At 49.8% G+C, this 21,995-nt stretch overlaps 1 protein-coding gene across 7 annotated transcripts in view; it reads left to right on the top strand.

Moving 5' to 3' along the window:
• The window catches only part of PACS2 (phosphofurin acidic cluster sorting protein 2), a 76,320-nt gene that overhangs the window by 49,251 nt on the left and 5,074 nt on the right, over window positions 1–21,995 (top strand). For all 7 annotated transcript variants that reach the window (XM_014257589.2, XM_088060185.1, XM_088060184.1 and 4 more), the window contains exons 17-23: window positions 2,821–2,931; window positions 4,828–4,936; window positions 11,253–11,295; window positions 14,642–14,684; window positions 15,809–15,944; window positions 19,091–19,317; window positions 21,357–21,470. In XM_014257589.2, coding sequence (XP_014113064.2) covers window positions 2,821–2,931; window positions 4,828–4,936; window positions 11,253–11,295; window positions 14,642–14,684; window positions 15,809–15,944; window positions 19,091–19,317; window positions 21,357–21,470 — 783 coding nt within the window. The remainder of the gene's footprint in view (window positions 1–2,820; window positions 2,932–4,827; window positions 4,937–11,252; window positions 11,296–14,641; window positions 14,685–15,808; window positions 15,945–19,090; window positions 19,318–21,356; window positions 21,471–21,995) is intronic.

The raw sequence follows: 21,995 nt of genomic DNA, 5'->3' as shown, positions 1-21,995 counted from the left end.
TAAAGGCTCTGAAACTGCTGAGAATTCGAATTATTCAAATTACATGCATCTTTTGACCTTTATGTGCTGGTCTGCTCAGGTTTTTCCCTCAGTTTTCCAACACTTTATCTCTGCCCTTCCAGCAGCTCAGCAAACCTGCCTGGCTGGGAAGTTCCCCAGCTTGGATTGCTTGTGGTGAGGGAAGCAGAGTGGACTGACAACAGCAGCAGGGCTCTTGTTGTAGTCAGGAACACGAGGAATGCCGTGGTGGCAAGGCCTGGGGAGCAGGGACATCTGGGCACTGTGGCTGGTGTGGACAGAGCACTTCAGTGATGTAAGCTACAGAAGGCTTGAAAAGCACTTTTTTTGCCAGTGTTTTCCAGTTTTTCTGGGTTTGGGAGCAGCTGATGGCAGTTCCTGTAGGAATCAGAAGCTGCTGCCCAGCACCATGAACACTGGGGTTAGGCTACCCATTCAGTGGTGGCATTTGCAAAACTTAAATAAAAAAGGCAGAGGAAAAGAGCTGGATCTTTCTGTAAAAAATGGCATTTAGTTTCCAAAGTGGTTGGCAGGAAGAGAAGAGAGAGCCCTTTGGGGAGTAAAAACAAAAGAAATAATAATAATTTCTGCAAGGTTAGATGTGCTTTGAATGAGAATCTGTGTCTGAGACTTTGTTACTCATTTGCTGACTGTCTCCTGGCCTCAGGAGAAGAGTTTTCTGTCCTGCAGTTTTTAATGATCTGAAAATACTCTCTCTTTGAAAGTGAAACACAAGATTTAGCTGGTGTGGGTTTGGGTTGGTTTTTTAACCTTAAAACTTCATTTTGTAATAAAAAAAAAAAAAATGAGCCAGGCACTTTGATAATGAAATACCGTGAATTCTTTTTTAAATTCTGCTTTAGATATAGAAACTTCTCTAACAGGACCTTTTCCATGGAAGTCTGCAGTATTTCCTGATCGGATCAAGTGCTTATTTCTGGCCAGATCCCTGGCAGTTCATTAAAGTGATTGAGGAGCCACCTCTCATTTCTGACAATTGAAAAAGCACCAAAGACAGAATGGTGACTGTGCCATAAATGTCTTAAAGGAAAAGCCTCTCTGCTGCTTGCAATACCTTTGAACTAGGCTTGGTGGACTTTTTCCTTTTTCTGAAGGTTTTACCTTCTGAGTCCACCACTGCAGTTCCTCTCCAGTGACAGAAGGGTCAGCCTGCAGTGGTTTCTTAGCAATCAGAAATGCTTCTTGTCTGTAAACATGTGAACTGGGAGATTCAGTCCTGCTCCACATGCTACTGATTCTATGCCTGTAAGACTCTTTTGACTAGATAAACAACTGAAAAGGGGAAAATCAAATAAAATGTTGGGGGTTATTTTGGCTGTTTGGGGTATTTTAACATTTACACAGCTTCTATGGGTAGAATTTCCTGTTCATTGCTCGTTTCCACGTGCAGTGTGTTTTCCCAGCATGTGGGAAAACTTCTCCAGTACGTGCTGTGTGCACTGCTTAAAACCCCACTGCAGGAGAAATGACCCATTATCTTTTCTTTTTTCATTCATAATTGAATTGATTATGAATTCAAGATTCATAATCTTGAATATACTAGATTATTCAAGTATAATCGAATGACACTGAGGCAGCCCTGCTTTCACCTCTCTCTGAAGTCTGGAAATCAGTTTGGAGGTTTGGAGGACTGAGACAGTGGCTTTATTGTTTGGGTTTTTTTTTTTTTCCCACCAGAGATTTCCTGGACCATGGTGAGTACAGTTAAGCAACTGGGGTTGTCTTGAAGGAATTTGTCAGGTTTCCAGTTAGCAGCTGGTGACTCAGCTGTTGCAGCCTCTGGAAGTGTGGCTTGATGAGCAAATTTGATGTGCAGGAAGGATGAAAATAATGTGATTAAGAGGAACTCTGAGGCTGCCTCCTGGCTGGCTGTAAGTGTAGAGGACTGGTGCTGAGCAGGACTGCCAGGTGGTGACTGGGGAGGCTGATCCTGGCACACCTTTTCTCCTGTGTTCCAAGACTGCAGGGGCTGTTGTCTGTTTTGGGGACACAGGCAGCCTAAAATGAAGGTGGCAACTTTTTGTCACCTGGGCAGAGTTTGCCACTTGAACAACTTCCCTGTCCTGCTCAGTGTAAGTATGAAGTGAGATCTCCATGCAGGGCTGGAGGCTGGGCACACAAAGCTTCTGCAAGGAGGCCTTTCCTTGCCCCTGGAGGAGCTGAGCCAGAGTGAGCTGGGACCTGCTGCACAGTATTCACTGGTACTGTAATCCTGGGGCTCTGTGTTCTGTCTCTAGCTGCAGAGTATTTATTGAGCTCATAGACCTTCTCCACAGATTAAACAAGCCTCTCTGGGTCCTTTCCCCTGCCTGGGGGAAATTGCCTCTTGTCAGTGTTGCAAAACAGCTGTGGGGTGCAAATGGTGCTTGGAGAAAGGGGTCTGGCCCCTCCTGGCAGAGTTGCAGCCTGTGCAGGAAGGGCTGCTTGGGAAAGCTGCTTGCAAAACTGAGAGGCTGACACAGAGAGCTGTAGAGCCTTTGTGCCTTCCAAATCATTCCTTTCCTCAGCAGTTTCCCAGTCCTGTTTGATTTGGCCTTTTAAAATTTAATTTGTTAGGGGGAAAGTGTCAAGTGAAAGATATTGGTGTGTTGAGGCAGTCTGTGCTGTTTGCATGCTCTTGTAGCGATAAGCTGGACTAAATGACTTGGTTATAATTGAAGAAGTTGATTTCTGAGGTGTCTAGTGTGGTTTTGATTCTAAAGTTTAATTCCTTGCAGGTCAAACCCACGCTTGTGTTCAGTGCTGGAGAGCACAGCTGTCATGTTTTCCTTTCTTTCTTAGGCTCTCATCCAGTGGCCAAGTATCTGGGGTCTGTAGATTATAGATACAACAACTTCTTCCAAGATCTAGCCTGGAGAGATCTGTTCAACAAACTTGAAGCACAGACCACTGGTAAGACTCTGTGTCTGTCTGGCCGGTGTGGGATGAAAAGCTTGAATGAATAATTTTAGCAAAGGTCAAGTAAACACAAGAGGAAGCAGACAAGTGTTTTTGTTCCTCTTTTCTCCTCACTCCACCACATTCCCATTTCAGATGCTGACCTTTCTGAGTCTCGCACATGGTGGTTTGCAAACAGTTATTGGCTCCCAGAGGCACTAACTAGCTGCCTCTGAGTCATGCTGTTCTTACCTGGCTCTCAGCTTTGTTCTTTGATGTGGAGGTCTTGCTACTAAGTTCAGTACATTGATTTCCTTCAGGAACTGTGCAGCCTAAAACGTCTGGAAAACTGGAAGCTCTGGGAAGATTAAGTTCTGTTAGTTGTGTGTGAGAAAGATCCTGCCAGCAGACTTGAAAACATTCTCATTAAAGAAGAATTTTGTTCTTCACCAGTGTGGTAACAAGTGGGAGCTGCCCTAGGTCAGACCAACAAGTTCCTGTTCTGATCTGAGTTTGTTCTAGGACAGATTAAAGCCCTACTTCATGATAAAGTACTAAATTGTTTAAAATGTGAATGCTTACAGTTTCTTCCTCCATTTCTTCAAGAATGGAAAGAAACAGGAGAAAGGAGGATTTGCACCATTCAGGGCTATATGAAGGCTTGAGACTGGACACTGCTGTGGGCAGCATTTCCCATACAGAAATTTCATTAGAAGGAAAAAGCTTTGGATATTTGGAAAAAAGATTTGCAGCACCATGAGCGTGGGGAGGTTGCAATGTTGGAATTGCAGAGTTGCAGAGACTCCCAGGATGCTCCTGGAAGTCCTCTAGCCATGAGGGGAAGAGAGAGACCTCTTAATGGGTAATTGTTCAGAGCTGTTTCCAGCAGATGGGGACAGGGCTGGACAAGGCCTGGGGCAGCCTGTTCTGGAGGGGAAGTCAGCCCTGTTTGGAGCAGGAGGCTGGACTAGAAATCTCCTAGTGTACTGTCCAACTCTGCACTTCCCCTTAATCCTGAGTTCAGGGAAGAACTGGTGTATGGAACTGGTTTCCTTTAGTTGCTTGCTGCACTTGAAAATGCAGAAAAATGTCAATACAGACTTGATTTTTGTGTCTGAATTAGGAATGCTTCATTACCTATAGAGATCCAGAAGGAGCCACGGCCATTCCTTAGTTGGTTACGTGCTGTATGCTATGAGGAAGATTCCACCTCATTTTTGTGCAGTGCAGACTTTGTGCATTCTGCATTTTTGTCTGTGTGGTGGCAACTGCACAGGAGCTCTGCAATGGCACAAGAAGACCTGGCAGAGAATCACAAGTCTTACCAGTTCACTGTTCAAATACAGAGTCTGGGTTAAAATTCCCATTTTAGAGTATGGAAGTGCCCATTGAAGGTCACTTGTGTTCCTGTGATCTCACAGTTGAGGCTCTTTGGTTGAAACCAAAGAAATACGGAAGGCATTTAGGAAACGTCTTTGTGTCGACTTGAATGAACCACAATCTCACAAATACACGTGATCTTTGTGCTCTTCCTACCCTTGTGTGTCCCTCAGTCAACTCTGATGAGTTGATTAGAAACTCAGGTAGCTCAGTGCTGGTGTGAGCAGAGCAGCTCACCTGGGAGAGATGGCCAGGCACCTTCTTCAGCAGATACCCGCAGCCAAGGCGTGAAAAACTCTAAAGCTGACTTCAGGCAGGTACAAAGAAAAGCTTTTAACAAATCTAAAAGACCCAGGATTCAGTCAGAAATGCTGAATTCAGATTCAGCTTTACTGTGCTCTGGGGTAGGCAGAGCTTCTTGTGCAAGGTGCAGCCCAAATGCAGCTGGCTGGGCACCACCAGCAGGTGGAGGACAGTGCTGGCAGCGCTCTGAGGAGTCACTTGAATGCTTTTCCCTCTGTTCTCCTGCAGTTTCGGAAGCGCCCGACGTCGTGTCCCGGATAACGCAGTACATAGCAGGGGCAAACTGTGCTCACCAGCTGCCCATTGCTGAAGCCATGCTGACCTACAAGCAGAAGAGGTATGATCCCCCATCCTGCTGCCTCCCAGGACGAGCAGCTGCTTGAAAGCAAAGTGCTTTTCTCGTGTCGTGCCGGCAGTCTGAACACCGAAAGGCAAAGCCCTTGGGAGCCTCAGGGTAGCCTGCACCCAGTGGTGTGTCCCACTCGGTGAACCTACAGCAGCAGGGTTGCTTTAGGTGCAGTGATTCTTGATTTTGAAGATGTAAGAGGTTTGGGGAAGTGTGGGCTAAGCAGGATGGGGAATGGATGGATTTTATGTGCTTAGGTTCCAGAGTCTCTCACCACAGCAGCTTTAGGTGTTTGAGACTGGACCTTGGCGTTCTCCCACAAAGCATCTTCCATGAGACCTGACCTTTTTTCACATCAGTGTTTAGGGAGCTAAACCCCTTTCTTTTTGGAGTGTAAATAGCAGAGCTTCTTGCAGGAGACAGAATCCTTGTTGATTGGCAGTTGCAAACTACCAGGACTCCTGCTGAGGAGGGCTGACATTCACCAGATTTCATTTCAACTTTCCTTAAGGAATAAGCAGGCTGTAGGAGGGAGGATTGGGGCCTGAAAACACAATTCAGGACTATGTTTGGCCTCCTGTGGCCATGGTCCAGGAAGAAGAGTAAGTGCCACTGAAGGGTAGAGAAGCACTGTTATCAAGGGACAGAGGAGAATAATAGATTTAAACTCAGCTTATTTTAGTTTTCTCAGGGGCTAGCAACTCCCTACGAGACATGGATGTTATTAATTTTTAATTACTTCTATTTGATTTTTCATTTTTGGTCCATTAACATCCCTTATTGGTGTCTCCTTTGCCTAAGAACTGGGAGAAATTAAAAGTGTGGGTAGTGTCACTTTTTCCCCTTCTTTTTTGGGAATTCTCATTGTATATTGCTTTTCCATTCCTGTGTCTGCTCTCCCATTACTGTGCAGAAATGATTCAGTGGAATTTCACCCATTCTACATGTTTTTCCTGTATTTCCAGACTGACTAGTCAAGTAAAAGAGAGACTAGTCTAGTCTCTTCATGTATTTGTGGACTTCCGTAAAGTTAACATGATAATAAGGATGACATTTAAAGAGCTACAGAGCGTTTGAAGCTCTTGCCTTCAGTTCTGCATTTCGTTTTTGGTGTGAAGGCTTCCCTTTGTTAGCAGCAGGGAGCTCAGATGCCTCAGTGCAGTGTGAACCCCTCCTGAGGCTGCCTGGTTCTTTCTCTGCACCCTGCAGGTGCTGGCTTCTGCACTGCTTTCCTCTGCCTCCTCTTCATTTTTGTCATTAGCACACGATTAAAGGCTTTGAGTTTCTAATGTGTCCAGAAGGTCAGTTCAGCACTTTGGTGGAAAACAGCTGTAATGTATTTGAGGAAGCCCTGCCCTTATCCCTCCCAGCAGAGTGTGGGACCGCTTTACCAAGCTGATGTGATCCATTTGGGTTTGACACCCTTTGGACTCTTCATGCCTGAAGCTGCTCACAGTTTCAATTTAGGAGGTTATTGGGAGGAGAGATTGCTGAAACTCATGGTCAAACTCTGGCCTAGCCTGCAATCTCTCAGTGTTTCTGTGTGTCTGCCTTAAAATAACTTGTGCTTTCAGGTCAGTACCCCATGAGCAAAGGAGAGTGAGTCAGAGGAACAGGCTCTCCAGTGGAGCATGGGCAGCTGTCTCCTGTGTGCCTTCCTTTAGGAATGGGGGTCTCTGTCATTGGCAGCAACTTAGGGAGGGTTTGTTAAAAACAACACAGAAATTGTGTCTCCATTAGCGCTATCTAAACGAATGTATCAATTTATTGTAAGTATAATAACACATTTATCTTTTTCTTTGGTTGCTTCCTGAAAAGGAAAAAGAGCTTTCATTTTGATTTTGCTATAAGGTATCAGTTCCTTTTAGGTTCCCTCTCCCAGCTCCTCTCTTTTCCCGGTGAACTGGTGATTTGTGCCTTGTTTAACAGCTCCTGCGGGTCTGGGATGCACAGTTTGTGCTCTAGGTTGAATTCTGCTCGCTGCTTTGAAACTGTGGCATCTGCTGGCAGAATGCATTGTTGAAAGTGACTGCTGTGCCTTTGGACCACACATTTGGGTTCCCAGGATGTAGATTGAGCGGGAATGAAGGAGTTGGTGGGAGAGCAGCTTAGAGCAGTACAACATGGAGAAGGTGGGGTTTTTCCTTGTCTTCTCCCTTAGCCATCAGAAGGATCAGGATGGACAAAAGGCTTTTCAGTTCCTGTGGGTTGGAACTAGAGTGCTGTAGGTGGCACTCAGTGGGTGGGGATCAGCTGTGCAATGCCTGAGTGCAGGCCAGCAAAAATCTCCCTGTAATTAAAAATTTGAGGACTAGACCCTACTGGCAGAGCATCCCAAACGTATGGGACTTCTCCGAGCTTGAGAAAGAGAAGACAGATGTGTGCTAGAAGTGGAGCTGTGTTCTCTGAGCTGTCTCCAAAACCCCCATGCTCTGCAGGGTCCCCTGCTTTGAATCATACAATCATTGGGCACTTTTTATTTTGCACTCAGCACACAAAGTTACTGCAGCTCCCCTCCCCCTTGAGGCCAGGGGTGAATGGCTTTTCTCCAAGGCCAGCTTTCAAGGCAGTGGTCCAGGTAGAAACAAGCAGCACTACCTACAAATTCACTGTAAGAGAAATCTCCCAGAAACCTGGCATTTGCTCTGTTAAACAAGCCCTAGTGGTCCAAGGAAAGCCAAGCCAGCCTTTAGGATGTAGCTGTATGTGATGAGCTGCTTTATAACTCTCTTGCCAGCTGTCCCTACCCTGACTGACCCCGCTCTCTCCCCGTGCCCTTGTTCTGTTTGTCATGGCAAAGGTTGGCGCATGTACTGCCTGCGATGGACTGCAATGGTGCCAGAGCTTTGTCCCGGCCTTCCGGAGCATCTGCTGACCTCACCTGGAAGCAGGGGGGCTGCTATGAGGAAAGGGGGTCACGAAGGAAATGCAGTGCCATTGCAGCTCCTCTGAGTTACACTGGGTGACTGAGCCTGTCCATGAGCTCTGGGAGAGGTCCTGGTTGCTGAATTCTGCAGGAACGGTGCAATCCAGGCAAAACCTGGGGAGCTGAGATTTGGGGACAGGCTGGGCCTCTCACTAGGAGGGGCATGTCACTGGTGTCGCTCTGCATCGCTCTCCTGAGAGAAATCCTGTGGTATTTGAGGCCTGGGATTCAGCGCTCACTCATTCCCAGAGCAGCTGGGCTGCCGGTCAGTTCTGGGCTGGTGTCACCCACTGTAATTCAGTGCCCAGCACAGCTCATGCCATGTGGCTTCTGGATAGCCCTTGCATGAATCTGGGGAGCAGCCTGGCTGTTGGAAATGGAAGCATTGTTCACCTGGATCACTGCCTGCCTGGTGGTGTGGTTACCAAAAGCTTCTGAGGGCACTTCCCAGCTCTTGCTCCCAGCTCCCTCGGGTTGGAGGGCTCCTGGGCAGTAGGAAGCACAGATTACACCGATCCTGCCCTGCAGGACACTGGCTGGGCAGAGTCCAGGTCACTGCTCCGAGTGCTTCTCCTCAAACACACCCTGCAGCAGCTGCTGGACATGGATACGGCTGCTGGAGAGGGGCCAGTCCTTCCTCTGGCTCAGCAGAGCTTGTGTGATCCGACTGGTTACTGCAGGAAACTCCTTGGGCACCTGCTGGAAATGCAACAGGAGGGCAGCAGAGCAGAGTCAAGGCTCAAGAAATGACAGATGTCCTGTTGGCTATGTTCAGCCCACCACAGGAATGTGAAGAGTGCTGGAGAGGAGGTTTCTGGAAGGCTGAGAGGACTCATCTGATGTGCCATGAGGACCTGGTGTTGCTTTGTCCATTATTTGGTTTGACCCTGCTGGAAGCAGGACAGCGTTAACCAGCTCCAGCTGGAGTTGCCCAGTGGGCAGGACAGATTTCATATCACAGATGAGTGAAGAGATGGTGGTGCTGGTGCCTGGCCTGAAATGGCCCAGAGTCCTGCTGTCCCTCAGTGATAAAAGTCCTCTCTTTTCTGTTGCCTCCTTCAGGACTGGACTGGAATACAGGCAGTGCCTGGTCTCAGGGTTAGAGGGCTGACACATCAATAACTGCTAAAAATCGCAAACTTGGGCCAGGTCTGGCTTTAAATTACAGCTGAGGTACCAGGACCTTCAGAAGCCCTGTGGGTAAAAAAAAAAAAGCCTTGGACACATGGGCTTAACCCTCTGCAGCCTGGGGATCTGTGCAGCTGAGGCAATGAGGGGAAGCTGCCTTTCCTGAGATGGGAGGTATTTTAGTTGCAGGGCTGTGGTAGGAGGAGGAATCAAAGTGGCTGTTATCAAGGTGAAAGAATTCTGAATGAATGTTTTGGGATCTTGAGGTCCTGAAGAACAGCAATTGGGAAGAGCACAAAGGAGGAAATGAAGAACAAGCACGGTCATCTCATCTTTTCTTCCATCTGCATGAAGAGCAGCTGTTTTGATAAGCTGCATTTCCAGAGACACATGTGCAAGACCAGAGTTCCCAAGAGGACATGTGACAGGACTAGGCTGGCTGAGCTGAAATCCAGCTGGATTGCTTCAGGAACAGCCTATGTGTCATTGTGAGCCGTGATAAATGATGACTGAAGCAAATTATGTATTTCAGAATTGCCCCTGAGCTCTCTGCAGTGGGAATCAGAGCTCTCAGGGGGAAGGAGAACGAGTTTTCTGCTGGAACTGGGCATGGTTTGTTTCTTCAGAGCTTGGAGCAAAGCCACCCTGTAGCTGAGAGATGATTGAGCGGCTGTTGTGCTTCCCTCACTTGGGTACTTGGACTCACTTTCTGCTGGCCTCCAAGCCCACCATGCTGAAGGAAAGAGAAGAGAGCTGAGCCTCTCCCAACAGCTCTGTGCTTTTCTTGTTTCTCTGTGCAAACCTGGAGCTGGAAATGTCGTGTTTGTAGGAGATGTGTTTGCTGGGTACCTGCAGTTGTGTTTGCAAAGATGGGACCTTTCTGCCTTCCAAATCAGGGACTTGGTCACTTTGTCCTGTGCTGTAGGAGAACAGCGAGAGTGCAGTGCCCGAGGGTGTGAGGTAGGAAGGGAGCAAAGGCCATGGCTTTGCCTGAAGGATGGGTAAGCAGAGCTGAGCCAAAGCGAGAGGCTGTTTGCAAAATTATGTTCTGCTTTGGACCACGAGGGAGCTCTGGCTGAGTCATGTTCACTGCAGTTTTATCTCATTCTTTCCTTGGGGCTTAGAGGAAAGCGTGCAGCCTCTGCTGATGGCACAGGTTAACAACCTTTGTGCATTTGGTGCGTTTCTGATCCGTGCTGGAAACAGCACAGAAATACCTGCAGTATTTATGCTACTCCCAGCTAAATTCTGGATGAAAACAATGCTGGGTGTTTTTTTCTGAGCACTGGGGGACGCACAGGAAGAGAAACATGAGAGGTCTCAGTGTTTGTCTGCTTCCTACCTGTTTCCTGTGCTCAGTCACTGAGAAATGTGTGTCTTGCCTGTGCTGACCTGTAGTTCCTCCAAACATGTGGATGTGCTCCTGTGCTCTTCTCCTCACCCTGTGGGTCCATCTCTGATCTCTGTTGCCACTGAAGGGAGCAATGGCTCTGCAGGCCCTTCTGGCCTGCCTTCCTCCTCGCTCATCTCTTCCTCCTCTTGTCTTTGCCGAGTCTCCCCCTAATTCCCGCTAGGATTGACAGCGGCCTTCACTGCTGGCCTTCCTGCACCCTCCGCTTTCTGGGGCCCAGAGCAAGAGGAGCCTTCCCGAGGCGTGTGCCGCTGTCCCCAGCCATTCTGGGACACGAGCTGTGCCTTTTGCTCGGCCGTGTGTGCCCCAGCTCGGGGCCGTGGCCGCGGAGGCCGCCGCAGCAGGGAGGGAGCGTGAGGGCGAGCGTGAGGGCGCGTCCTCGCCGCTGCCTCGCCAGTAACCGCGTGTCACAGCTTGTAACCCGCGGCAGGGCCTCTGCTCTGGGGATGTGCAGGCCGTGGCACACGGCTCCGAGGGGGGACGCCTGGAGCGCCTCGGGGTCTAGTAAGTAACAGCCAGCGCTCTGTGTTGTTGTGGCACAGATCCGTTCCCTCGCAGGGGGAGGCCCTCGTGTCTGTGGGGACTGCCATGCCATCCAAGCATGTTTCTCTGTGGAGCCTGAGGGAGGGAGGAAGAGCCTTTTCCCCCCGCCCAGAGACGTAGGCTGCGTGCTCGGCCCAGCCCGTGCGGGCTCCTGGTGCTGCCGGGGGCCCTGAGAGGAGTGTTGGACTGGCGCTTGCATCCTGTCCGTCCCCGCTGCATGCTGGAATGCAACCTATGGAGTGAGTATGGTGCCCGGGCTGGAGGCAAGCTGCTAACAACTCTCTTCTCTTTGCCTTTAGCCCCGACGAAGAATCCTCGCAGAAGTTCATTCCCTTTGTCGGGGTGAGTGTTGCCGTGGTTATGCTGTCTCAAGCAAGCTAGAATGTGTTCTCAGGTGTTAACCCAAAGACAGCAGGTTCCTGGAGTAGAGCAGAGGCCATTGGGTGCTCTAAGGCAGATTATCAGCGTGACAATCTGATGGTTGGATGCAGCTCCCTGATATGTAAGCAAACCTCTAAGACACTTGAACAAGCTACAGGGTGTATTGTACTTCCCAGACGGGAATGGGATGTGTCCCTGGAAGCCTGATCGTAGGGATGCTGTGCTTAGCATTGCCCTGGTTGATTGTTTTGGCCAAATTTGCTATTTCAGTGCCAGTCCTCTCTGCATGCTTGTCGCTGATGGTCTCCCATCCTTCTTAGTGTCCCATTTATTCCTGGGAACTACTGAGTACATCCTGGCAGGGAGATGATTTATACCTCTGTTATGTATTTGGGATAGTCCCTTGTTTTTCCTCCTGTCCTTAAGTGTTCCCATCTGAGGTGCCAAGTGTCTGGACATAGGGCCACATTTGTTTTTCTCAGAGTATTTTGCGCACTCCGTGCTCTTTGCCTTTTCTAGCTTCCCTCCCCTTATTTGATCATGCTCTTCAATTCATTAAGTTTTAGGTGTAAAGTCCTTGACCTGAAGCCAGAAGAAATCCCTTGGCTGCTCTTCAGCTCTTGGATGTCCTCTTCCCGGTTTCTGCTGCTGTCTTGCATGCTGGCCTTGCTGTGCCTGCTCTGTGTGACGCTGACACGTCCCCTCTGAGGGACTCTGAGCTCCTCTGAAATCCCAAGGCATTTAAAGAGCTTAGTCTCTCTTGCCCTCAGGCTGACCCTGCTTTCACTCTGGTGTCTCCTCATAGCGAGAGTCTCTCTCTGCAGTATTCCTGAGATGACAATCCACTTTTTGTTTATTGAAGGAGAGATGCCTTCAGCAAAAGCCGAGAGACACATCTACCCAGTTTGTTCCCTGCTGATGAGCTTTGCTGGGAACTTGTATCTCCCGTGAACTGCAATTTCTGCTGATGGACTGTTCTTACAAAACAGCTGTTTCACCTTTCCCAGTAACATCAAAAGCCTGGAGGACTTGGAACATCCCAGACTGTTGTTGGGCCCTGCAAGCTTTTTTTCAGGACTGATTTAGTCTTGTATTTTGTGCAAGCAAGAGGGGCTCAGAGTGTTTATCCAGTTGCTCTAGAATTATTGTTGTCCTGACATTAGCTATGCTTTTTCAGTCTGGATTTGATTATCTGAAAGTGGTGGAATTGCTTTGTTGTGTACATAACATTGCCAGCCCCCCAAAAACCTTGCCTTGAAAGCACAGACTGACTTCCTGTGTCACTGGTGATGAAAGTCAAGTCAGTGCTGCTTGCTCCTGATTCTGAAGCATTCCTGGCACAGTAACACCCTGTGAAACGCATCTGAAGAGAATGAAAGGGCAATTGCAGGTGTCTCACAAAGCCTGAGGCTGGACATGAGCACTGAGGCTCTTTCCCTCAGCTGCAGCCTGCTCAGAGCTGTTGGACAAGGAAGAGAGGGAGCTGCTGACTTCTGGGTTTGCAGCTCCTGATGTTGGCTGCCCTCTTGGCTTTTGGGGTGCAAAACCTGGTGTCCTGCAGTCTCTGACCCAGAAATGGGCAGGGCAGTGCCATGCAGCTCAGCTGGGCTCCAAGTGGTGGGAGTGGAGCCTTACAAGGGGCCAGACAGGCACAAAAGCCAGGAGTTAACAGGATGTGCCTCTTTCCTGGAGGGAAAGGGGGCTGGCTGCTGCAGCCTTCCTGGATGGAGGCCTGTTGGAACTGCAGTGTTCTCATGCACCTCCCCGAGTGGAGGGAAGGGAAAGTGTTTAATCTTGTGCTCCTCCCATGTGGCTGAACTCGAGCATCTTCAGTCAGCCAACAAGGAGGGACAGGCCAGAAGAGATTTCCTGCCTGGCTTGCAGATCAAGGTGGCTGCAGGCAACACTTCTGTGTTGCTTGTCCCTCCCCTTGCTCTTCTTCTCTTGTTCCCAGCCAGTGACAGTCTGTAAAGCATCTTCTTGGTGTCTAACACACAGAGCACCAATGGCTGCTGCACTCCTGAGCCTGTTTTGTTGCCCTTTGGGTGGAGACTGGCCAAATTGAGCTGCAGCCTCCATATCCCGAGGCAGTGAGCCCTCAGGGAGCCTGTGTACACACTGCTGAACTCGTGATGGCTTTTTCAAGACTGCATCTAAATGGGAATCCACCAAAGAGCCTGACAACTCTCTCCAAGATCTACTGTTGAGCACACCTCTCCCTGCCCTCCAAACTCTGCAAAGCATTTTGCTTCTAATAATCAACTCTTTTTTCTTTTTTTCTGGATCCCATGCTAGGGAAATGCGCTCCCTAGAGATGTGGTCCAGACATGGTGGTGTCTGAACTTAATGACCTTCTATTTTCAAACCACACAGTCTGTGTGACATCATTTCTCATTCTAAAGCGGGTTTTATTGACCTGAGCTCCCTTTGCAGCTCCTTCCCATTTGTCAGCATTTGTGTAGGGTAGACATTAGCCCTGGATGCAAGGTCCTTAAGGGCTTTAAAAAGGCTCTCTCCTCTGCAGTGTTAAGAGTGATGATCCCTGGGTACCATAGCAGATTATCACTGCAGAAGGTCTCTGCTTTCATATCAACAAGGGCCAGTTTATCTTTCCAGGCATAATGTGTTCTTGGGAGTTTGTTTGCAGCATGTTCTGTTCCACAAGTTATTGCCAGTGACATTTTTCATTAATCTTAATGTGCCGGCTGGTGATTGGCCACACACATTTGTGCCCTTATTTCAGTGTCAGCTGGATTGTTCTGACCTGTCCATGTGGTGGTTTGCCCCTGTCTGCTTCCAGGGGCTTTGGTAGGGGCTTCATCTTCTTTGTTGGGCACTTCCCTTGTTTAGAGAATAGATAACTCTGATCAGAAACTGTACTTTGTTACTCCTGAGGTTTCCTGACAAACCCCAGCTATGCTGCACCCTGCAAGTGGATGCTCCTGAGCAATGGAAGCAGCGTGTCTGTAATTTATCAGGTGCATCAAAGCAGTGCTGAAGGGATATTTCTGACCCTTTCTCCTCCCTGGAGTTGCCACAGCTTGGAGCTGATGGGCTGGGCAGGTCTGTAGCAGCTCTGCAGGGTCTGTGCTGTCCTTTGTGTGGGTCAGGAAAGGGCTGTGAGCTGGCACCGCTTGGCTGGGCATTGCCAGCACCTGCCTGGCTCTTGGAGGGCTCCTTAACTACTCTGACTGCAGGGACAGTGCCAAGGAGAGTGCAGAGATGAGCTTAATGCTGGGGTTTGGGTTCCTGAAGTTCAGGGGGCTCTTGTTTGTCTGATAGAGCTCTTCTGTTTTGCCCCCTTTAGGTGGTGAAAGTTGGAATAGTGGAACAATCTTCTGCAACATCGGGTAAGGAACATCTCGTGTGTGCTTTCTGTGTCCTGACTTCCCAGACTTGTCCATTGCTGCTGCCTTGGAGCACTCTGAGGTGGAATTGGATTTTATTAGCTCCCAGAGGTTTGTCTGCAGAAAGGGAGCCCTCTCTCTTGGGAGAGACCCTTTCTTCTTGTTACTTCATGTGGAGCTTCAGGCCAGGTGAAATTCCCACATCCAGGGAAGCTCCACTCTCACTTTTGTGCAAACACTGTTTTTCTAATATTGTCAGTGGGGTGGGTTCACTGTTGTTTGAGGTTCCTGCTTCAGCCTGAAGAGGCAGTTCCTCAGAAGTTTATGCCTGTCTCCCTACAGCAGGCTCAACTGCTCAATGAAATTGATCTCAGTGCCTGGGAACTTCAGGGGGGGGCAAAATTTAAGCGCATTTATTTTTTATTGGAGGAGTGCAAAGCTGATATACTTTGGATATCAGGATACTGTCTGCTTATATACACAGACATGGGGTGGTGCTAATTTGTCAGTGTGAACTTACTGGTTTTTCCCTCCTTCATATGCACAGGAATACTGCTTTCCGTGCTTTGGGATTGTTTCTTGTGTTGCTTCACTGGCAAACCCAGACTCCTGTGGCCTGGGTTACACACAAGTTTGTGCATGGAGGGGGCCCTTCTGTGGGTCACGGTGCTCCCACCATCCTAAAGGGCCAGCATGAAGGGGATGAAAGCTTGGTTGTGGAGGGTGGAGGCAGATGGAATGGGGAGATCCCTGTGGTCGCCCAGAGGCACTGCATTCCAGGAGTGGTGCTGCCCTGCAGTGGTTGCAGGGGGAGATTCCCTGTAGGAGATCAACGGGCTGGTCTGTGGCTGTGCAGGAGCCTCAAAATCAGCTGGGAGCAAACCCTGGGAGAGCAGATGCTGAATGAGGAACCCTGAGGAGTGTCAGTGTCTGTGCCTGCCTTGTGCCAGACATACAAGGTCCCTCAGAAGTGTGGAGCCAGTCAGAGCTGATGGGCCAGCTGACCTCTGGATTGAATCTGAGCAAAACCTGTGCAGCAGGAGCATGGACAAGGAGATTGAGCTTTATCCCAGTGTTCTGTGCTGTGAGACAAACCCAGAAAAACAGTTTGACTTCCTTTTTTTAAGGTGACTCTGATGACGCAGCTCCCTCAAGCTCGGTTGTCCTTTCTTCCACCCCGCCTTCCGTGTCTCCTGCTGTGAAAGAAGCCTCCCCCACACCCCCTTCCTCACCATCTGTTACAGGCAGCTTCTCCTCCCCAAGGTAAACCATGTTTTGTCTCCTTTCAGCTCTGTTGGCTGGCTTCTCTGGCATACACGTGGCAGAGAACTCCTCCAGAGGAAAACCTGTAGCTCTTCCTTCATCCCTTGCAAACATTTGGAGTTGTCACCTTTCCCCTTCACCTCTTTTGCCTCTGGAGTGACTGTGTCCTTTCTGGGGCTGACAAGGAGCTGGGGAGGGCAGGAGGGGATTTTGCACTTGGGAGGAAGGCTGCATGTCTCAAGGGCAGGATTCTCTTGGGAAGATATGTATTCAGAAAAATGTCTGACTCTTGGTACACACGGGTGCCAGTCTGATCCCTCATGGTTCTTATGTCTGTTATGGCCAAGTGAGTGGAAGGCCAGAGGGACTTTTGAAGGAGCTGATGACTTTCTCTGTGAGGGTAGTGCTGGCAGTTGTAAGGTGGAGCTGCAGCTCCCATTTTGTGTGTGTGCCTGAAAGAAAATCTGAACAGCAAGGGGACTGCACCTACAGGTAATACTAAGCCCTGGTTTATCTTAAATCATTAGGGGTGAAGGCAGGAAACCCTTAGAAAGCTGCCAGTAGGACTTATCCTGGCCAGGACTCTTCATTTTGTTGCTGCACAAAATGTTGGTGTAGCTCTCTAACACTCTGTGTTCAGTTCTAGTACTCAGAGGTTCCCCTCTGAAGATCCCCTTGATTTTGTTAACTCCCCTGAACCTCTAAGGGAGCATAGCAGCAGTCTTGTGGGAAGGGGAAATAGAAGCATTTGGGCTCTGCAGTTTAGGAGAGGAGAGAAAAGCAATAAACCACTCAAGTTTTGCAAAGCCAGGGGGTTTGGGGTTTGTAGGGGGTGGCAGAGCCCTGGGACAGGTGCCCGGGGAGGTTGTGGGGTCTCCCTCTCTGGAGACATCCCAAACCCACCTGGATGCACCCCTGCTCCAGGTGAGCCTGCCTTGGCAGGGGGTTGGACTGGATCATCTCTAGAGGTCTCTTCCAACCCCAACAGTTCTGGGGCTCTCTGAAGCCTGAGGCACAAGAGCTGGGGGCACATGGTGATGCTGCAGGAGCTCAGTTAAAGGGAGACAGGAAGGGACCACGTCTGCCTCTGCTGCTTCAAAGAGGGCTCAGACAAATTCATGGACAGCAGATCCATTAATGGGTACTAAAGGATGTTTCAGGGATGTCTAAGCATGTGTCTAGATGTCTCTAGCATCCTAATCCTGTGATTGCCAGGCTGTGCAAGTGCCAGGGCATGCCCTGAGCCTGGGCTTATGTGCTCTCCCTAAGTAGCATCCCCTGCTGTCCCTGTTGGAGACAGAATGGGGACCTTGCATCCCACCCCAGAGTGCCCTGCAGCCACCTTTAACCTCTGACTTCTTAAACTGGCTTAAGAATTCCCTTTTGAAGAGGAAGTGGAGATGTGAAGGTGCCAGTTCAGGTGCCCAGCACTGGAAGGTGTTAGTGCCTGGTTCCCCAGGCCCCTCGGGGGTGTCCCTGTGGTCTGATGGCAGGAGAGCCCCGTGTGCCCCAGCAGCAGCTGGCTGGCAGTGCAGGGGCCTGGGGGCTGTGCAGGCTCCAGGGAGCGCAGCTGAATCCTTGTGTGTGAGCTTTGTGTGTGGGCTTTCCAAAGGTGGAAGTGCTTTGGGATCTGGTGCCCCCAGGAGCGTAGGGCATTGAAGCTGTGAGCCTTGGATGTGATGAATCTGAAGCTGACGGCCCAGCTCTAGGAATCTGATACTTCTTGGTTTTGTACTGTGTGGTAAAATCATCAAGAAATGAGGAAGTGTAAGTTCAACGTTGTTCCATCTCCTCTGATGCATAAGTGACAGCACAGTGGGTGGAGGGTGACCCAAACTGAGTGATTAAGCCACGTGTTTAACTGGGAATGGAACATAAAATCTTGCCTGGGCCTAGTGAATATTAGGATGCTTTGTCTTTATGACTGAGTTGAGAAATGAGATGCAAAGGAGCCTTAAAACACAAAGCAGCATCTCCAAAGCATCATCCTTAAAGAATCTCACTTTTGAATATTGCCCTGAGAGCAAAAAGCCTGGTTTTAGTCATCAAAGATGAACTCTGCTTTGCAGTCTGACTTTTAGCTGAATAAATGGTAAAGGGAATGATTTGCTGAGAGGACTGTAAGGATGGGACATCCTTGTTTTACCTTGAGTTTCTTATTAGGCAGGTGGTGCAGAGGGATGCGTATTTCAGTCAAGATCACAGATTTATCTTCCTTAACAACTGCCATTTCTCAAACTGGGGACACAGACTGGTAGATAAATTTAGGTTTTTGTCTAGTACTTGTGTATTATTCAACACTGACTGTCACTGTGTAGGAAGAAGATTAGGCTGTCACTTGTAGGTCTGCTGAATGAGGAAGCCCTGCTCCCCTCAGGGTTAGCAGTGAGAGGCAGGGGCAGGAGAAGGGGCTGGAGCTTCCCAGGCTGCTCATCTTACCTTTGCTGGCTCAAGACAGGGCTGGCAGCATGTTTTGGTGATGCACAGCTGCTACCACGTGATGCACAGGAGTTTTCAACAGCAGAGCATATCCTGAAATCTGCTGCTGTTTAGCAAGTGTCACAGGGCTGGCAGAACATGCTTTTTCCAGCAGTGGAATTCCCCAGCAAGTGGCAAGGCTTGGGGGTAGGCGATTGCAAAAAGCAAGTCAGGGAGATGGGAGCTGAGTGCCTGATGTTCAGGGACCTGCCAAGTTTTCGTTCACCCCAGCTGAGTTGGTTTTGGCAGTGCTGTGCCTGGATAGAGTCACTCATCGGTGCTCAGGAGGCAGCAGCAGGTGCTTACAGCCTCTTTCCCCCACTCAAGGATGAAGTAATCTGGGCCACCTCGGTAGCTGCCTTTGCTGCTGTGTCACAGAGCTCGGCATCATCCGAGGGAAGCGCTTGTGCGCTCCCTTTCCCACTGCTCGCCCTCGGGACTGCAGCAGGTCAGCTTGTCTGCTCACTGAGGTTCTGTGCAATGGGACCCCAGCTTCCTCTCCCAGGGGTGACTTCTTGGCCTTCTCTGATTGCTGAGTCTCACTCTGAAATGTCACTGCCTGATTTCCCAAAGAGCCAGCTGTTTGTGCTCTGGCTGGGAATGGCAGCCTCTCTGACAAAGCCCCGCCGGGAGGCACGCAGAAATTACCACCTCCTCTTGTTTCCCAGCCAGGGCCTCGGTGCTGAGCTGATGGGCCTGCAGGTGGATTACTGGATTGCAGCTCCACCCGTGGACAGGAAGAGAGACCCGGAGAAGAAGGACCCCTCCACTACCAAAAACACACTGAAATGCACTTTCCGGTCCCTCCAGGTCAGCAGGCTGCCTGCCAGCGGCGAGATCGCCACCACGCCAACCATGTCCATGACTGTCGTGACAAAAGAAAAGAACAAAAAAGGTAAGGTCTCCTTCTGTCCCTGTCCTGCTGCTCCACAGCTGCCTGACTTTCAGTGCTGGATTACAGCACCTCGGTCCTATTTTTATCCCCCAAATCCTAATCGGTTGATGAGAAGTGACTGCGTAAAGCCATAGGGTTTGAAAGGGTGGTTCCTCTGTGTGAGGTAAGGATGTGGGATGTGTTCACCCTGATGGCTGAGCAGCTAAGATGGGATAGCCCAAAAGAACAAGGGACAGAGCAAGGTCATGCAGAAGGCCATGCCTGGACATATTCCCTGTGTTCCTTGGGAGCCTGCTGGTGCTGTTTTGGGATGTGAGATTAGACAAGAGGCAGCTTGTGCCCCAGCCACCAGTGAGGGTAGATGAGCCCCTCCTTCCTGGCAGTGTGCTGGAGACTTGGGATGGCTGCACTTTCTGGGATGATATCCCCATCCTATACGAGCCTTTAGCTCAAAAGAGCCACAGAGAATAAAAAAGGCATGTAAGGGAAAACAAAAGCCCAGCAAGTATCCCAGATGCCTGTGAGGTGACAAAACAGGAATAGCCCCTGAACTGGAGTCTGGGGCCTCCCACTCTCCTCCTGCACCCACCCCCACACAAGAGCCAGTGGGGTGATTCAGAACCTGGAGCAAAGTCCTGGGAGGAGCAGCTGAGGGAACTGGGGGTGTTCAGCCCAAAGAGGAGGCTCAGGGTGTCCTTATCACTCTCTGCCACTACCTGAGACTGGAGAAGGTGGGAGTCAGACTCCCAGGTAATGAGGGATGGGGCATGAGGAAGTAGCCTCAAGGTTTTCCACGGAGACTTAGATTAGCTGTTAGGAAAAAATTTCTTCACCAGAATTGCTGTGAAACCATAAAACAGGCTGCCCAGGGCAGTGGCAAAGCCACCATCCCTACATGCTTGGAGGTATTTAAAGGATGTATAGATGTGGCACTTAGGGATGGTTTAGTGCCAGTTGGGAGTGTTAGATTAGCAGTTCAATTCAATCACCCTGGAGATGTTTTCCAACCTCGGCAGTTACATGATTTTATAATTCTTATGCTTTTGTACAGAATGCTTTGTGGGTCAGAAAGAAGTAGAAGATAAATACCCTCCTGCTCTTAAACTCATGGCTTTATTTTCTCAAAACAAACTAACAAAATGGCATTTTGAATGTTGTCAGAGATTTTGTATTTGCTCCTGGCCTCGGTAATGTGAAAAGTAGTTTAGAAATTGAGAACAGCTCCGCAACAAATTATTTTCAAGGAAGCAGCAAGGCAGTTCTGCATTTACATTTTGGCTGCCAGTAGCTGTCCTTCACACCATCCTCTGCCTGTGGGCCTGGGAGTCGCTCCTGGTGGGCTCTGAGAGAAGGCTGGAAGAGCCTCCTGGACTGCAGGACACGGGTGCAGGACCCTGCAGCCAGGCCAGCACAGCTGTGGCCCTGCTGCTGCTGGAGCTGCCTCCCCTGGTGACACCCTTTCTAAGCGTCATGCTGCTGGGAGAGGCAGTCCTGAGGCACTCCAAACTTCCCTGGGGGTGGCCCAGCCTGCAGCAGAGGTGCTCAACACCACCAGCTCTTGTGAAACCATTTGTACATCTTTGCTCGTGCATTTGGACAGTTCTTGAGGAACTGGACCCTTTTTTAGTTCTCTTCATGCCTTTCCTACCCACCAGCTGCCCCCATTTTGTAATCCCTGCTGTTCTCCAGGTGTCTGTGCAGCCCAGGCTGTGTTGGGCCACAGGCAGTGCAGCAGGCCTGGCACTGCAGATGCAGATGTTTTCCCTGGATGGTGTCCCAACAGAGCAGGAGTTACTTGAAGGTGCCCTTTGGGGTCAGGGTTATGAGCTGGGAGGGCTTCACATAGAGACATTTAGGGTTAAGGTGTTCATTTGCATCAGTGATGGTGCTCAGCACTGACAGACTCCTGCCAAAAAGGAAGGATCTGAGGAGTAAGAATTTTCAGACATGAATGTTTAAATGCAAAAGCTCAAACAAGAATCAGTGCAGGTCCTGTGAGTAGCATAGATTCACCTTGTGCTGGTTTGCTTTTCTTCCAGTGATGTTTTTGCCCAAGAAAACAAAGGACAAGGAGGTTGAGTCTAAGAGCCAGTGTATTGAAGGAATCAGCAGGTTGATTTGCACAGCAAAACATCAGCAGAACATGCTGCGTGGTGAGTGCAGTGCTTGCATCCCTTTGGGTGTTGGGGCAAGGCTCAGGTACTGAGATTGTCTTCCAGGCAAAGGGCTGAGCTGGTGTCCTGCCCTGTGCCCTGGAGCCAGCGTGATGGGGATGTTCCTGGGGGGTGGGCTTGGAGCAAAGCATGGTCTGGGATGGGGGAAAATCCTCCTTTAGCTAGCTCTGAATCAATGCTCTGGATGAGGACAAAGGTTGGACAGGGCTCCTTTCCCCTCTCTGTTACCCCCTGTTTCTCTTGCACCTCTGGCTGGTGGCAGGTGGTGACATTGTGGCTGCTCCCCTGGGCAGGACACTGGCAGGACACGCTCATGCCACAGCAGGAGCCATAGATGTATCTTGTAGACAGACCTGGAGTGTCTGTCAGTGGAGCTGGGCACCCAGTGGCAAAAACACCCTTGCAGCCTGTTCAGTTAGTAATCCCCAACAGAGGGACCTGCTTGGGCCACCTCCTTAAGGCTGGCCCGGTCCCTGTGAGACTGGCAGGCAGCAGGGGTGCTCA

Source organism: Pseudopodoces humilis, chromosome 10 (genome assembly GCF_049639895.1).
Source record: "Pseudopodoces humilis isolate 2021_Gansu_Grassland_sample_001 chromosome 10, ASM4963989v1, whole genome shotgun sequence".
In the NCBI taxonomy this organism is placed as follows: domain Eukaryota; kingdom Metazoa; phylum Chordata; class Aves; order Passeriformes; family Paridae; genus Pseudopodoces; species Pseudopodoces humilis.
This window is presented reverse-complemented; position numbering and strand designations above follow the sequence as displayed.